Below are 17,908 nucleotides of genomic sequence, written 5' to 3' on the forward strand. Positions count from 1 at the left end.
ACTTCACGACTCCACCCCCGTGTGACATCATGCCCTGCTCCCTCAATGCAAGTCTATGGGAGGGGGCGTGACGGCTGTCACGCCCCCTCCCATAGACTTGCATTGAGGGGCGGGGCGTGATGTCACACAGGGGCGGAGTCGTGACGTCACAATCTCACGTCTCCATGGTCGGGAGCCGAAGCCTCCAGCGTTTCCGGAAGCCGCAACAGGTGGGTGCTGCAGCCGAGATCCCGGGGGTCCCCAGCGGCGGGACCCCTGTGATCTGACATCTTGGATAGGGGATAAGATGTCTAGGGGCGGAGTACCCCTTTAAGGCTTCTTTCACACTGCATGTGCTGTCTTTTCTCCTGCTATTCCCATCAAAAAAACAACGGTGCCCGGCAACCCCCTTAACAGTAAATGGAAGCCGTCAGGTCCCGTTGTTGCCCATTGCTCCCCGTCACGAGAACGGCTGTTAAAGTCACACAGAAAAAAAAAGAGACTTTAACTGCCGTTCTCGACAGGAAAAAATGGCAGTGTGAAAGGGGCCCAAGATTCATTATTTTGAGGGAAAAAATATACAAAGCATGCATCATAATGTCCGATATTCATTTAACTTTGAAGTCTATGGTGACTATGGTAACCTCCGTCTGTGTCCGTTATTACATCTGTCACAATCCGTAATTGCAACTGAGCATGCTCAGAAAACAAATAAACAAAGAAAGTGAGGCCAGATCACGTGATCTTAAATGTAAATAGCTCAAAAAGGGTTAAGAGGGGACATTAACAGATAGAAACAGATGTATAAATGGTTTTAAACTTATGTTAACCATCCGTTATGCAATATGGGACAAAAAAAGCTAAGAAAATACAAATAAAAAAAAAAGTAAAAAAAAACATTCTTAAAAAAAAATTAACACAAAAAAAGGACCTTGCACTTAAATTTGCAGCATAAAATGAATCATGAATAATCCAAAAATTGCTATCTTTTGGGATATTTTTTAAGCCATAAAATGTTTTTTTTTATGACTCAAATTGGCCCAAAATTCTGTGTGTGCACTAAGAAAGAGCAGCCTGAGGCTATGTTCACACATCATAAAATGAATAGCAAAATATGGCCGTAAAATAGAAATAAAATACATCTGTATTTTAATTCTAAGGTGGGGTCCACATAAATCAAAATTTGCATTGCATATTGTTATTTTATGTGCGATATCCCACGAAATGCGGGCACATTTTATTATTCAGCCACATTTTACAGATTACAGCCACATGTCCTCCCCAAATATGTTAGTAAAATAAAATATGTGCTGAATTTTGCGCCGTGTGAACACAGCCTTATATTGTGCACTATGAATGTTTATGGTAAGGGACTGTCAGTGCACACACTGTTTAAAAAAAAGATTTTATAAAGTGTGTGCACTGACAGCCATTTTTCCATAGACTGTCATTGTGCGCATAATGAAATTACAAATATTGGTGTATTTTATTCCTGTTTTATGGACGTATTTTTCTGTGTGAACATAGCCTTACTGATGTTATATCTCCCTTGGATCCACTAGAAGTACATGTATATTTCAATAGGGGAGGGAGATAGTCTCTTGACAGGAATAAACTGGGTATGTTGAAATCCCTTGTGTTCATTCTTCCCTCACGTGACGCCAGACATCAGGGAAGATTTGGCTGACATTAAAGTGTACGTATTATGTAGCCACATCCTCTAATTCAGGTTCATGAGCGCATAGTGGTGGCAGCGAGATGCTGAGACTTTAGCCCTCGTTTACTATACGGATTCCATTTAAGGTGAAAAAAAGTATGGTAAAAACAATTGACTGTATTTTATAACATTGTGCACCAAACATGTGACAAAGCTTCCTTTATGTCAAAGAATGCTGTCACTTTCAGCTATTTAGCCTAAATGTGGGTATGGCTTTCTACTTTTTCATAATTCAAGTCATTTATTACATTTTACGCACAGCTTTTAGTGTCTTTTACACCTGTGATTTAAAGGGGTATTCCGGGCAAAAACATCTTATCCCATATCGAAAGGATAGGGCATAAGATGTCTGATCGCGGGGGGCAGATATGTCCATACTATTAAATTACATTTACAATCCCGTATGGTGAAATACCAAATACCATATTTGGCCACATCACATCTCAGAAAAACTTAAATTTAAAAAAGGACCAAAAAGTCACATATACAGTACTTTGTGGTATCGATATAGATTAGATCACAACGCAAAAATTGGGCCTCCTCCAGCCACCAATGCGAAAAAATAAGAAGGTTATAGGGGGTCAGGAGAGGACAATTTTAAACAAACTTTTTTTTACATACTTAAAAAAAAAAAGCAGTACACTATTAGAAAAGCATGTAATCATGGGTATCGTTTTAATCGTATTGACCCACAGAATTAAGAAAACATGTCAATTTTACCGTAAAATGCACTACGTAAAAAAAATGAACCCCTCCAAAAGTTGCAAAATTGCGTTTTTCTTTTTTTCTTTTTCACCACAAATATTACTTTTTATAATACGACATACATTTTATGGTAAAATGAATGGTGTCATTGCAAAGTATTGGTCATGCAAAAAAACAAGCCCTTGGTTATGGAAAAAATAAAAGAGTTATGCCTCTGAAAAGGCAAGGAGAAAAAAATAAAAATGGGCTGTGTCCTTAAAGGGGTACTCCGGTGGAAACCAATTTACTCAGATTAACTGCTGACAGAAAGTTAAACAGATTTGTAAATGACTTCTATAAAAAAAAAAATTCTTAATCCTTCCAGTACTTATCAGCTGCTTTATGCTACAGAGGGTTAAAGGGGTACTCCGCTGCTAGACATCTTATCCCCTAAGATAGGCATGAATGGAGGGGGCGTGGTGTGACCTTACGAGGGGCGTGGTTGTGACATCACGACCACTGCCCCAAGAATGATGCGTTTTAGGTGGTGCGGAAGATCGCAGGGGGCCCCAGCAGCGGGACCGCGATCTCGCGCAGCACGTGGCATTCTAAAAAATGCAGGGTTCCTGCAACAGTGGTTGTAATGTCACAACCACACTCCTTGTGATGTCACACCACGCCCCCTCCATTCATGTCTATGGGAGGGGGCGTGTTGGCTGACACGCCCCTTCCCATAGACATGAATGGAAGGGGCGTGAACTCACAAGGGGTGCATGGCTGTGACGTCACGATCACAGCCTCCAGCTCTGAGTGTTCTGAACAAAGTGTTCAGAACGGTGAAGCACCGGAATACACCTTTAAAGGGGTACTCCGGCCCTGAGACATCTTGTCGCCTATCCAAAGGATAGGGGATAAGATGTATCACCGCTGGGGACCCCCACAATCTTGTATTCGCCACCCACCTGTTTGAGCTGCACGCCGCGGTGCCAGCTCACAAACAGCCGGGTGGCGACCACGGGGCCGGAGAATCGTGACGTCACGACTCCGCCCCCGTGTGACGTCGCCCCCCCCCCCCCCGCTATGCAAGTCTATGGGAGGGGGCGTGACGGCCGTCACACCCCCTCCCATAGACTTGCATAGCGGGGGGGGGGGGGGGGCGACGTCACACGGGGGCGGAGTCGTGACGTCACGATTCTCCGGCCCAGTGGTCGCCACCTGGCCAGAGACTTGCGTAGCAGGGGGGGGGGGGGGGGGGGGCTTGGAACGTTTGTGAGTTGGCACCGCGGCTTGCAGCTCAAACAGGTGGGTGGCGAATACAAGATTGCGGGGGTCCCCAGCGGCGGGACCCTCGCGGTGAGACATCTTATCCCCTATGCTTTGGATAGGGGATAAGCTGTCTTAGGGCCAGAGTACCCCTTTAAGGGAGCATTCCCATATTGCAGCTGCTGCATGTAGATGAAACCTTGCTGACATGTGAAGCAATTTCATACTAAAATACCTAAAATTGTGCAGCCATTGGGCAGGTTATTTCATAAAATACTGAACTTGAATCTTTCATGCACAAAAACCTCAAGTTTTCAGAGAATTGTGTGAAAAACAAGTGAGCACTGGTTTAGTGTGTAGAATTCCTTGCTACTGATTTATGTTTCCTTCCTTCAGTTCAATGCTAAAGGAAAACAACCATAAATCATGGAAGCCAGAAGTACAGCTCCACACTGGCGGCTCCGCTCACGTTCATGGTTGTTGATAAAAGGAATGAGCCATCCGATAATGATCTATTGTTTGAATCAAGTTTTATGTTTAACATATTGTTTAAGAATTTTTGTTGATATTTTTTGTAATTTTCTATTTTACTTGATATATTTTAATCCATTGATGACACAGACAATTTCAATTTTTTCCTGCTCATCTATAAAAGTCATACATTTTCCACCTACAGGGCCATATGATGGCTTGTTTTATGCGGGGCCATGTTTTTGTTTTAGAATAACTAATTTTACCACAGAATCTATGACAAAACAAAAAAATATATTTGTGGGGTGAAATGTACAGTAAAAAGTACAGTAAAAAGGATCTTTTTTTCTGTAGGCCAGTATGATTACAATGATACCCACTTTATATAGGTTGGGTTGTGTTTTATGTTACATGAAAAGTGGAGTAGATGAACGTCTTTTTACTCCATTAATTCATGTGGTGGAAATTGTGAACCTTCACCAAATGTATTTCATAGCGCAGGGCATGTGATAAATACAGTTCTGATCACATTTCTCACTTCAATACTCCACTTTGTATGATGCTCCCTCTGCAACTTTTTGGGAGACTTTTTTACCCATGTGACAAATGTGCGACTTAATAATGCTGTCCACAGTCAGTTTGTAAGCCAACTGAGGACTGGCGTATAAAGGATGCAACAAACTGAAAAGTCGCACATGATACATTTCTGACCACTGCATAATATCAACTGACTAACACAAGCTAGAGGGCGCATGCTGTGGAGAAAGACCAATTATGTCAACATGTACTGTGGAGGCCAGCGTTCTGTCATTGTGGCAACGTGGAGTCCTGTGGGTCCGGAGGTGCTGGGAACATAGAAAGACAAAAAGGTACCCATACTCACCGCGAGGAAACAGACTGACTTCTATGGCATCTCAGACAGATCCGACTTCAGGCTGACAGCAGGGCGCTCAGAGTGGAGGCGACTGCCAGCAAAGTTTCACGCAGATCGCGCTTCTTACGGCCTCGTATATCTATAGAAGTCGGTCTGCTGTTTCCTCGCGGTGAGTGCGGGTACCTTTTTGTCTTTCTATGTATGCTATAATATCAACTGAACTCACAACTTGGTATGTTCTTTTTAAAAAAGAAAAAAAAAAGTCTTCGAAAGCAAGTCACAATGAAAAGTCTCTAAACAGCATTTGAGACAAACTGTGCAACCAAGTTATCCCACAAAACCAGGGTAAAACCAATGATAACTTCCCCCTGTGATCAGCAAGTGGTTTTGTGTTTGTTTTTTTCACAAATTGAATTTTTTTTCGACTTTCCACCACAGCTACTTCTATCTGCAGATGTTTTGCTTAACTTTGCATATTGAGATATAATCAAGAAAACTATAAACCTCGACACACCCATCTACTCAGTAACTTGGATCACTGATGCCCCTACCAGATGTGCACCAACAAGCCCTTTTGGAACTCTGTTAGGTCAGACATATTATGCCCCTAAAACAAATAAATAGATTTTTACAGCAGCACATATTTACCAACAGTGATGTAAGCTTTGTAAGCTATGTAAAGGCCTTGTCCTCAATATTTGTGATCAAAGTCCATGCTAAGGGTGCATTCACACCTTAGCTGCCATAGCAGTAATATCACAGTAATATCACCCAATTTATCTTCCGTGTTTCTGAGCCAAACGATGCAGCTGTCATAGAAAGGACTATGGGGGGGGGGGGGGGGGGTATATTCAACTTGGTTTTTATTAAAGGATTTTAGAATTTAACAAAGGATAAACAAAAGACAATAAATGGGATAATAATGCTGACAGACATGACATATAATGGACTCACAATAACCGCACTAATACTTAGTATAAATGACGTGTGGACCTGATGTCGCGGAAGGTCCGGACTGATCTCCAGTATGAACACGGTAATAGGGAAGATATAACCAGAAGAGTCGTCCAGTGGGTGGAGGAATATAATGGTGTATACACGTCCATATACACGATGATCCTCGAGATCCTGGGTTATGTAGGATTTGTCAGCAGTGTAAATAATGGGGTATAATAAGGGGTAATAACAATACCACCTAACTGTATAACAACAAAGAACACAATGTTCAGTATGAGCCCTTCATGTTCTAGTAAAACAATAGATATGGAGATTTAGTACTACAATTATATTATAAACTATTATAGGAAACGCCACGAAATCAGAGTGGTTACTTACTATTATTATACTCACTATTATTATTGATATGAATGTGAAGTAATATTGCGGATTCACCAGGTGCGTCCACATCTCCAGTTTTGCTATATTTAAGCTCAGTGTGTGATGTCATATGGAATACACGTAACTGTCCCTGATCCAATATCCAGGTATTATATATTGGTCCAGCAGTGATGTCATGTGTGATGTCATATGGAATACATGTAACTGTCCCTATCCCTAATCCTAGGTCTTGTATATTGGTCCGGCTGAGGTATAGAGCAGAATTTACGTGGAACCATCACAGAAGTTATTGGCTGATTGAGGGAATTTTGTAAACCAGGATTTCCATTTGTGTCTCATCTTTTCCCACACCCTTGTTGATTTGCCAGAGCCCATTCATATGACCCATTGGTGGAGACGTTATCGATGACTTCTTGGATGTCTGGGATATTTGTAGTTTTCCAGTGCCTCGTAATGAGGTGTCTGGATACATGAAATATGTGGCATATGGGGATTCGCTGGGGGAATGGAATATTCTCTATGTCAATAAATAACAGGGCCAGCTCAGGGGTTAATGAGATTGGGAAGATCAATAAATCATTAATCAATGAATTTATATTTGACCAAAAGTGCTTGAGCTTTGGGCAGCTCCATAGAATATGTTTGATGGATCCGATTTCACCACAGCCCCTCCAGCAATCCATAGAAGCGGAAGGATACATTGTAGATTGACGAAGCGGCGTATAATGCCATCTCATTAACACTTTAGCTTACAATTCCCAGTGGGAAGCACATTGGGTAGACTTCTTAGCCCAGAAGAACGCTTTCTCCCATCTCATGGAATTCAACGTTAATTTGAGATCGTTCTCCCACTTTCCTAGATGGGAGAATTTTGCCTCATTACATCCGTTTTCATTGAAGAATTTATAGGACCATGCTAAACCTTAATCTAGGTATGAGTGCGGATTGTGTAGGGTGTCTGCTAGGAATTGGGACAGGTTGACATCTTTATGGGATAAGTTTTTAATGGATTCCTGTATTATTTGGAATGTAGCATCCTCTGTATCTGGGAGGCCATAGCAAAGCTGTAATTCATGGAAGGAAAGAAGATGCTCCCCTTCAAAAAGATCTGAGCCAAATTTTATTTGCTTATCTGACCAGGTGGAGACGTCCTGCAGGGAGGTGTATAGGACGAGGGAGGAGAGGGGAATATTACATTGGGAACCAGAATGGGGATTTCTCTCTGACTTGCTGTAATCTGCCCACAGTTTTAGCGTTGCTTTGACTGGTGGTAGAACAGTAAATCTTTTAATCTATGGGGGGTATATATGAAGGATTTTACACAGTTTTTTTAATTGTGATTTGTAGCAATTATCTGTATATGTTCCTTTTTGTGACAATCAGTTGCGGCAAATGGTTTAGAACATTATCACTCATTTGACGGTGTAAGTCGTGATTTCAGTTACAATCATGCATTGGTTTGGAAGTCGTTAATTACGACTTTTCGATTTGGCCCAAATTTTGGCGCAAATACGTTCATTAAATGGGCACTGTCACCAAACTTTATTTTTTTACATGTTGTAGTACTTATGTACTACAACATATCTCTAATATAAACCTATTACATTTTTTTTCATTAAAATAGTTTATTTTAATGTTGAAAACCGGCCACTAGGGGTCTCACTCCTAGTGGCCGGCTGCAGGCTGGCGTGACGTCACGCCTGAATTCGGACTGATGCCGGCCGGGCATCGGTCCTAATTAATTCAGCCTGCGCTCGCTCCCTGCCTGTCAATCAGACAGGGGGGAGCAAGCGCTGAGAGCGCATTGGCTCCCTGGCTTGACACGCTGGCCCCGTCTCCCAGCATCTACACACTGCCGCTGCCGCTTTGCACTAGAGGTATGGGGGGTTTGGGGGAGCGCCGCCGCTGCTCTGCACTAGAGGATTTGGGGGGGGAGCGGGGTTCGGGGGAGCGCCGCCACTGCTCTGCACTAGAGGTATTGCTCGTGGGGAGCGGGGTTCGGGGTAGCACCAATGCGCTAACAAAGTTATTGTTTTCACCACAGGGTGCCTCCAGCTGTTTCACCACTACAACTCCCAGCATGCCCTGACAGCCAGTAGATGTCAGGGCAAGCTGGGAGTTGTAGTGGTGAAACAGCTGGAGGCACCCTGTATAGTGAACTAAGGGCGGTAGTGTCGGCCCCAGCAGGCATCAATGACGTCACCCCTGCTGGGGAAGTCTGCCTGGTAGTGTGCACACTGCCAAGCAGACAAAAAGCCATTTTAATATAGTAAAAAAAAATGTAAAGGCAGGGAAGGGGTTAGGGATAGATGGGCAATAGGCAGGGACAGAAAAAAAAACGGATGGTGGGAGTTACCCTTTAAGTCGCAAATCCACACTAAAAATAAAATGACAGAGAAAATAGCTACAACAATAAAATGTAGAACATTTAAACAGTGCCCAACCAGAAAGTGGAAAAAGGACCCTGAACAAAAAGAAGCAACCTGATTGGTTGCAAGGGTAAAATGCAACACTTTTCCCAGGCAGAGGTCTGGATGAATATCACCCCTAATGCACAAATTAAAAACATCCCTGGCTTTACCTCTGTAAACCAGCCGAAGTCCCAATGTCAGATTTAACTGCCTCACAATCAGAAAGTTCTGCCTGGAATTCTGGGGCAGGAGTCTGCGCCTTTTGTAGGGCTGCATTTGTGCCAAAAATTACAAACGTGCGTACGACAATTGATAATATTGCCGCAACTACGCTCCATTTGATGCAAAAAAACATACATAAAATCACACATTGCAACACCATTATTGATACATACCCCCTATGTGTGTTCATCATTGTAAAAAAATGTCTCCCCAGCTGTGCCTCACCAACAACAAGTAGCTTCTTCCGGCTGAGGCAGCTGTAGAGAAAACAAAGTCCAAAACTCTAATAAAAAAGTACAGTGCTTAGCAACAGACCAAAAAAGATGACAAAAACAAAGGTCGCATTCAGAAAGAAGATTTCTTTAGCTTTCTTGAGGGTAGTAAAGAAAAGAAGATTTCTATCCTATACTTTTCTATTCTATACTATTTTTTTTTGCTTTTGCCATATTTTTATACCCTGTTTATAACCACTCCACTAACCATCTTTGTCACTTACTAGGAAAATACTGTATGACAACATCTGTACAACAATAATCTGTACAACAGAAATTAAAAAAAAAAAACGACTTGTCCAAGGGGCTAAAGCGGAACACAATCTACTTGTCCCTCAAGAAAATCCACTTGTCCTGGTAGATAAAATAATTTCAACCAAAATAGTACGATCCACTACACTAGACCACCAGGGATGGATATAAGATTCCTTTAGACACTGCTGTCAACTTTAACAGCGGTGATCTAATGGTTTAATAGCGGCCACAGTGATCGCAGTATGCCAGGCTATTAGCGGCGGGAGAGCTGTAGCTAGCTCCTTGTGCACCCGAGGCAAGCCCCCCCCATCTGACCCCTATAATGCCAATTTTTCTATATACAGGGATGTATGAGGGTAATCTTATGTGCTGTGATCTGTAGTTTTTATCGGAACCATTTATTATCTGAACTTTTATTAGGAAAGGGGCTTATTCACATATATACGAACTTCTTAAAATATTTTAATCACTATTTTTCAGTCTTCATAGGGACTTATATATGGAGTCTTTTGATTGGATAACAGTGAACAATGCTGTGTTACTGGGGGGGGGGGGGGGGGTTCTGCTTCTCCAGTTTATATGGTGCCTTTTATTTACTCTAATTTATGTGTCAGAAAATGCTGGAAGTTGAATTTAGTTACTAGATAACTACAACACCCAGCATGCCCTGATGCAGCCTATGGTTGTGTGGGTGTTGGAGCATGTTGCACTGTATAGTAGTACAGTTAAGGTTATTGAGTAACATGCTGGGAGTTGTAGTTTTGGTTCGTGTCAGCTGCAGAGCCATAGGCTGTGTCAAGGAATACTGGGAATTACAGTTAGTAACTACAACACCCAGCATGCCCTGATGCAGCCTATGGCTCTGCAGCTGACCCGAACCAAAACTACAACTCCCAGCATGTTACACTTTATAGTTCTACAGTTTCGGTTATGGTGCAACATGCTGGGAGTTGTAGTTTTGGTTCGTGTCAGCTGCAGTGCAATAGGCTGTGTCAAGGAATACTGGGAATTGCAGTTAGTAACTACAACACCCAGCATGCCCTGATGCAGCCTATGGCTCTGCAGCTGACCCGAACCAAAACTACAACTCCCAGCATGTAGCACTTTATAGTTCTACAGTTTAGGTTATGGTGCAACATGCTGGGAGTTGTAGTTTTGGTTCGTGTCAGCTGCAGAGCCATAGGCTGTGTCAAGGAATACTGGGAATTGCAGTTAGTAACTACAACACCCAGCATGCCCTGATGCAGCCTATGGCTCTGCAGCTGACCCGAACCAAAACTACAACTCCCAGCATGTAGCACTTTATAGTTCTACAGTTTAGGTTATGGTGGAACATGCTGGAAGTTGTAGTTTTGGTTTGGACGTGTTTGCGTGCATCCGTGGGGGTCTTGGTCGGCGGGTGAGTATGAAGGGGGTGGGATTCTGGTGGTGCAATTTAGTGCGGGTGGCCAGAAGACACTAAAAATAAATAAAATTAGATGGCACAACTGGCAGCAGCACTTGTCAGTCCGCCCCTGAACAAAACATACATGCATACACATATACATACACCGGCCACTGCCCCCTATATCATACATTACATACATACATACATCACACATAGTCATCACACATACACCCGCTGCTGCCCCCCGCACATTATACATTACATACACACATACACCATACACACATCATTTATACACATACACTCACACCATAAATATACACCATACATATGCACACATTATACATACACCCGCCGCTGATACACCCCACATCATACACACATCACACATACACCATACACACATCATATATATACATGACACATACACCATACATATGCACACATTATACATACACCCGCCGCTGCCCACCCCACATCATACACGACCATACACATATATACACATGACACATACATATGCACACATCATACATACATATACATTACATACATATACAACCACCCTTCCCGCCGCCTGCATGCTCAGCCTCCTCACCGGAGCCGGTGTGAGGTGAAATCCCCAGCCCGTGCCGTGCGTCTCCTCACACACATGTCCTCTCCTCTCCCCCTGCTCTGTGTTTCCCCCGTGAATACTTGAAACCTCCCCGTGATAAATGAGGTCCTGTGTAGACAGAGCAGGGGGAAGGGAGAGGCTGTGTGTGGGGGAGGGAGAAGCTGTGTACATCCTCATTCTCCCCCTGTCTTCTTGTATTATGCAGAGCTGCGCTCTCCATCCTCTGGGAGGGGGGGGATGAGGGGGCGTGGCTTAATCATCTCTAGCAGACGTGCTATCTCGGGCTCTGCTCGGGCTCAGCTGTGAGGTGAGATCCCCTCACACCGGCTGGGGGGGCTCTGAGCAGCGGCCCCCAGCTACTGAAATCAGCCTTGGGCCGCCACTGCCCCCTCCATACACCCTGAGCGCCAGTGTGAGGTGCAGACTTGCATCGGTTCCTGCACCTCACACCGGCATTAAAGAAAAATAAGGGAGACGTCGGTCTGTCCCTGCTTGCCCGATACAGGGCTAAATCTATGACAAACTCACTTGCCCGGCGCCCAAAACTACTTTTCCCGGGTGTCGGGCGATAGGATTTCCACATCCCTGAATAATGATAATGCTGTACAATGAATGATCTTGGCTTGAGAGAGACTGTAAAGGCCTATTCACAGAGAAATTCCATAGCAATTGATTTAAGGCATACCCAGAGTTTAAAAACCTTCCTGGTTTTATTAGATTGACTCTTTGCAGTGGTGAAAAGGGGATTTTAGTGTTCTCCCTGTTGTTTAACCCCTGGGAGTCCCTTCCACAGTTTGCAGCTATTTCTCTTTTACTCCATTTCAGGAGGCTGGGCCAGTTCCGAACTGCTTGCCAGTAGCACACACACAGTTACTTCCTCCCTTACCTCTTTAGCTATTGCATAGTGCTGTAAAGGTACACTGAACAGGCTGTGTTAGGGGATAATTTACACAGTACATTACTATAAATGGCATGTGGAGGAAAAAGAGATTACTTATTAATTTTAACAAGATGTTCTATGAGCAGACATGAAAGAAACAGCAGGGCAATAAGGAAGGTGTTACACTAAGTACTAAACAGGCTGCACTGTGCTGATGGGTGATTTATACAGTATGCAACTATAGATGACAGGTGGGGAAAAGAGTTTACTTATGTACTGGCTTTACGGGATGCAACAAGCAGAAATAAACAACAGCAAGCGATTTACCTTGCATTGACAGCGCAGACCCTCTGGACATTTACATTTTCTCCTCTCTTTAGCACAGAGCACATAAGTAAGCCCCGCCAATGCTTCCTGTCTTCTGGCTTGTTTTGACTGTTACTAGAGATGTTTTGAACCTAACAACAGGCATTGGACAGCAGATTGCATGGAAAGGAGACACCTAGCGTCCAAGACGGTAGAGTTGTTTTGTTTGTGGTTGTCATTTTTGGTAAACTATGTGATTTACAAAATCTAAATTTTTGATCTGCTAATTTTTTGTGTCCAGCTTATGCAATAGTGGAAACAGGCTTAATTGTTGGCCTTCTCACCAAATGCATTGATACCTATTTCTAGTACTACACTGAAATTTGTAGAAATATATCTGGAGAGAGTTAGAACCGATCTATGTGTAGTACCATTTTTCTCAATCTTTACTTTTACAGGAAGTATATAAGCACAAATTTAAGATCTTATAGAACCTATTTTAAGGCCCCGTTCACACTGCCGTTGGGCTCCGTTAGGTGGAGCTCTGTCGGCAGTTCCGTCAAGTTTAGCGGGGGGGAAAAATGAAAACACTATTTTTTCCCGCTAAATTTCTGTAAAATTCACCGGATCAAAGACAGGCTTCATCCAAGTAAATGGAGGTTGTTAGGGACCCAACAGTAGCCATTTCCGTCCGACCCATTTCAGGGTCCAATCGGCCCAAGAAAAAAAAAAAAAGTAATGTGAACCTAGATGGTAATGTGAACCTAGCCTAAGTTAGATCTCTGAATATGTGTGTAAGGGACTACTTTCTATGCAGGTCGGTGGAGAAAGACAAGCAAATTAAGCTCTGATATCTAGGGAGGCTGAATCATACTACAATGCACTCCTGAGTAATACAGCTGCTTCCTGGTCACCTGGTTTACACTGGTGCCCACCCTCAGAAAGCTAAGGGACTAGAGCTACAGTGGGGTGAGGAAAGAATTACTGGGGGGAGATTTATCAAAGGATTTAGACAGTTTTTTCCTGTCTAAATTTGTCGCACAGAAAGTCGCAGTCTAAATATGTGTGACTTTTTAGCGACTTTTTCTTTAGAGGATTTTTAGAATATGATGCATTCTAGTCTATTTTAGTGCATTCTAGTCTATTTTAGACGGAAAATGCATTGGTGCTGAATTTATCAATAGCGATTATTCAGCGAAAAGTCGCATTGGCCAAAAGTACGCTGAAATGTCAGACCATGCTGGAGCAGGTTTAAATACAGTCTAAACTGTAGATCCCAAAGTCTGTGCACAGAATTTATCAAGAGCCGTGCGACTTTTGATAAAATAAGCGCACAATAGACCAGCCAAACACTCTGTAGTTTGGTCTATATTGATGCGGGAAATAGACAACTTTGATAAATCTCCCCCACTGTGTATTGCTCCTGCACTTTTTTTTTTTTTTTTTTTTTTTCATTTCATTGTATAACTTCTTTACATGAAAAAATATAACTATTTTAAATTTAGATTCTAAAGTTATATTTATACAAATTGTTTGTCATTTCTTAGATCACCGTATTAGGAACACCTGCTGAGGAAGATGGCGGAGGGAAAGTTGATCTTATTAAGGCTGGAGCATTTAAAGATATGGATGTTGTGTTTATGGCCCACCCTGCCCAAGATGATGTAGCTTATCTTCCAGATGTTGCCGTACATGAGTGAGTAACACAATAGTGAATGATAGCATTAATACTGACAGCATTATCATGGTAAGAAACATTAAAAGTTGTACATTTTAAAGCCCACTGGATAGTGGTTGCACATTACAACAACTCCATTCTCTTAGTCAGGATCTCTCTTAGACTGAAGTTCTAAAGCTGGATTCACATGTACTATTTTGGTCAATATTTCCAGCCAAAATTAAAAAAAAAGTTCAAATCTTTCCATTATGGGTATATTTTTTTCCAGTTCCCTTCTTGGTTTTAGCTAAAAATACTGACCAAAATACTTCTTGTAAACCCTGCCTAAGATTAAATTGATATATTTTTATATTCTCATGTTCTATTTTTTATCAACCTAAGTAATACCCCAAACAACAGCTACTAAATGTGATATCATAACTAGCTTTAGGAAACCAGTAAAATTTCTTTGTTTTAAAGACTTCTGATACATAGAAAAAAAAAAAAAAGCTTCCATTAATCTCATGATTACTCTGATTTTCCGAAAAAGCTGCAAAAACAAAGCTTCCTGCAAGTTCTCAATAACCTGAAATCAGTTTCCTGTTAGGGTCACACCTATTGTATATGCTGCATATTTGATACTGTGTATTTCTGTACTAGTAAAGTCCATGGGACTAATAATAATGGGGTGAGGGTGTGATGAGGGCAGATGTTATTACCCTAGGGTCAGATGGAATTAACCCCTTGTATTTGTGACGCCAGGGCTGGTCCTGGGCTAGGCGCGGGACAAATTATGACTCCAATGCCATGTTGTGGAACCACAGCAGCTTTACTGAGGCAGACAAATGGAATAGTCTTTACAGCTCAATTAGGCCCAAGGAGTTGACCAATGACTTCAGAGACTTGCAGGCTCGCTTGGACTTGTAGTGGACTTGGATAGAATGCTACAGACCCACACTGAATTTAGACAGACTCGACTGACTTGACTAGGACTGACTAAACTTCACCCCTTGTGTAGCTCACCCCTTGTGTAGCTTTGACGTTCACCTGTGGGGCACTTGGTTGTGGAAGCATGGCTGCGTGACTAGGCCTTGGGTCTTCTCAGAACACCAGACACTCTCAGGTCTTGACTGTACCTCAGCAGAGGTTAGACTGACTCTAGACTGACTAGCTAACTCCTCCGCTGGTTTATATGGGAGCAATTTGGAGGACTCCCATAGGTCACCACACAAGTCACCTGGTCACTGACACCTTCCCTGGTTACAGGACTTGGAAACAACATTTAAAGGCATATAACCTTTTAAAGACAATCTCATACAAACATAAGGCACTTATTAACCATTTAAGATACATACAACAAGGGTGGACTCAGGGGACACTGAAATAGAGACTGCCACACAGAACAGAAGGGGTACAGGAGTGCAACTCCTGTACTGGGCCACCACAATAAACTCCCATAGACTTTGCTATCACTGAAATATGCAGTGTCAAATAGGATGTGTGACTAAAATGCCTAATATTGAACACATGGCTAATTACCTTTTTGAATCACTAATATTATTCAGTGATCCATCACATTCTGTCCTCGGTTATAAATGAATGATGGTGTTACTGTTATCGTGAACACAGTCTCCAGTAGATCAACATGCGTCAGTTCTCCTACCCATCTACAATAGGAATATTATAGGAAGCTAAGTTCCCCTTGTGTGTAATTTACTGACCCTGTTGCAATCTTTAATCCTTGTAGTGAGACAGTACATGTGTTGAAAATAGAAGTAAGTGATGGAACAAGAATGCAAAAGGAATTAGTACTGTCTGTAGTACAACAGATTATGAAATAGAATAATTGGGGAAATGTATCAAGGGTTATGAATGGTGAAAATGCATGACAAATTGTTTTGTAATCCCCTCATTGCATTTTTTTTGCAAATCTTAAAAAATCCTGAACTGAGTGTCCCTCATGTAAGTATTGTTTAACTGAAAAGTATCAATTACACTCTGCGATTTTTTTAATTTTTTTTTTCGAAATGTCACAAATTTTTGAGCAATGGGTACACTTACAGTCAACAGGGAAATTCAAGCTCTTCTTGCCTACTTATGCTTATACTTATATAGAACAAATGCACTAAACATCATATGACTTTTTGATAAATTTGTTGCGCGTAAGTACATTACAAAAGGGGCCAATGACAGCTTTCCTCCTTTATTCTTAAAGTGTTAATTTCTTTTGAAAAACTTTTGACATGTTTTCCAGACATGTCAAAAGTGTAGATCGCACCATGTCTTAGTCCTAAGACCCACTGCGATTGTGATCCAACTGTCAATCATATCTGACTCTTTCACTGAATTAGTCTATGAAGTGAAAGAATCGTATTAGGCAGCTGGCAGGGGGGAGCACCTTAGCTGGCTTTTACAGTGAATGTCAGGAATGAGACCTAATGCCATCTTAACTTTTGACATGCCTAGAGGATGTGCCAAAAGTTTTTACAAATGACACTGATGCTTTAATACAGGTACACACAAAAACACCACTATAGGGGTATTATCTATGTATTTTTTATACTTTTTAACTCATGTTCTGGTCAGATTTCAAAGAAGAGAGAAATAATTGGTAAGAATTGGCTTTTTTTTCCTAGTGTGACTGTGAAATATTATGGAAAAGCTTCTCATGCTGCAGCATACCCATGGGAAGGAATTAATGCTTTAGATGCTGCTATTCTTGCATACAACAATATCTCTGTGTTAAGACAGCAAATGAAACCCTCCTGGAGAGTTCATGGTGAGAAATGTACTGAATAACTTTCTAACGCTGTTTGTAATTCTGCAGAGATTGGGCCTCCTCATAGTATGTGCCACTTTATTTTATTCTTATTTAAAGTGTACCTGTCGTCAACAAAAACTTTTTATATAATGTAGATATCACCATTATATGTATATTTGTAATATACATTACAAATATTGCCTGTGTGTCTGTGAGGAGTCCAAACACAGGAAGTGAGGGCAGGACAAGCAGGGCTCTGTGCAGACTCCTGGCTTGTCAATTGGCCTGCTGAGTGAGCCAGGGGCATGTCATAGAGCCTCAGTGAACAGATCCCTGCTAGTCTCCAGTGTACAGAGCCCTGCTTGACCTCACTGCACAGATCCCTGCTTGTCCTCCCTCTCTTCCTGTATTTGGACTCCTCATGGAGACACACATGCAATAGCTGCAGGGACAAAATATACAAGTTTTTTAACAAATGTATATTACAAATATACATTTAATGTTATCTACATTATATAAAATGTTTTTGTTGAGGACAGGTACACTTTAAAGGAAATCTGCCAGCAGTTTTGAGCCATGGAAACAACTAACAGTGGTATACAGATGTCGGGAGTGTAAAAATACCTGGTGTCATAGTCATGCACCTTGTATGTCTAAGATAAATGTGTAATCACCTAGCTGCTAAAGCAAGTGCCTACGAAGTCTCTACTGGTTAGTGCAATGAGTTGTTTCCCAAGCCCCCCTTTGAGCTATGATTGGCTGCTCTAACATCCAGTCAGGAGGCTGCTAGAGAAGTCAGTTATCACTCAGAAGAG

At 42.0% G+C, this 17,908-nt stretch overlaps 1 protein-coding gene across 1 annotated transcript in view; it reads left to right on the forward strand.

Annotated features, from left to right (window-relative positions):
• The window catches only part of PM20D2 (peptidase M20 domain containing 2), a 51,642-nt gene that overhangs the window by 1,743 nt on the left and 31,991 nt on the right, over positions 1-17,908 (forward strand). The window contains exons 2-3 of the mRNA XM_056566090.1: positions 14,223-14,371; positions 16,969-17,111. Coding sequence (XP_056422065.1) covers positions 14,223-14,371; positions 16,969-17,111 — 292 coding nt within the window. The remainder of the gene's footprint in view (positions 1-14,222; positions 14,372-16,968; positions 17,112-17,908) is intronic.

The sequence above is a fragment of the Hyla sarda genome, chromosome 3, assembly GCF_029499605.1.
Source record: "Hyla sarda isolate aHylSar1 chromosome 3, aHylSar1.hap1, whole genome shotgun sequence".
NCBI lineage: Eukaryota > Metazoa > Chordata > Amphibia > Anura > Hylidae > Hyla > Hyla sarda.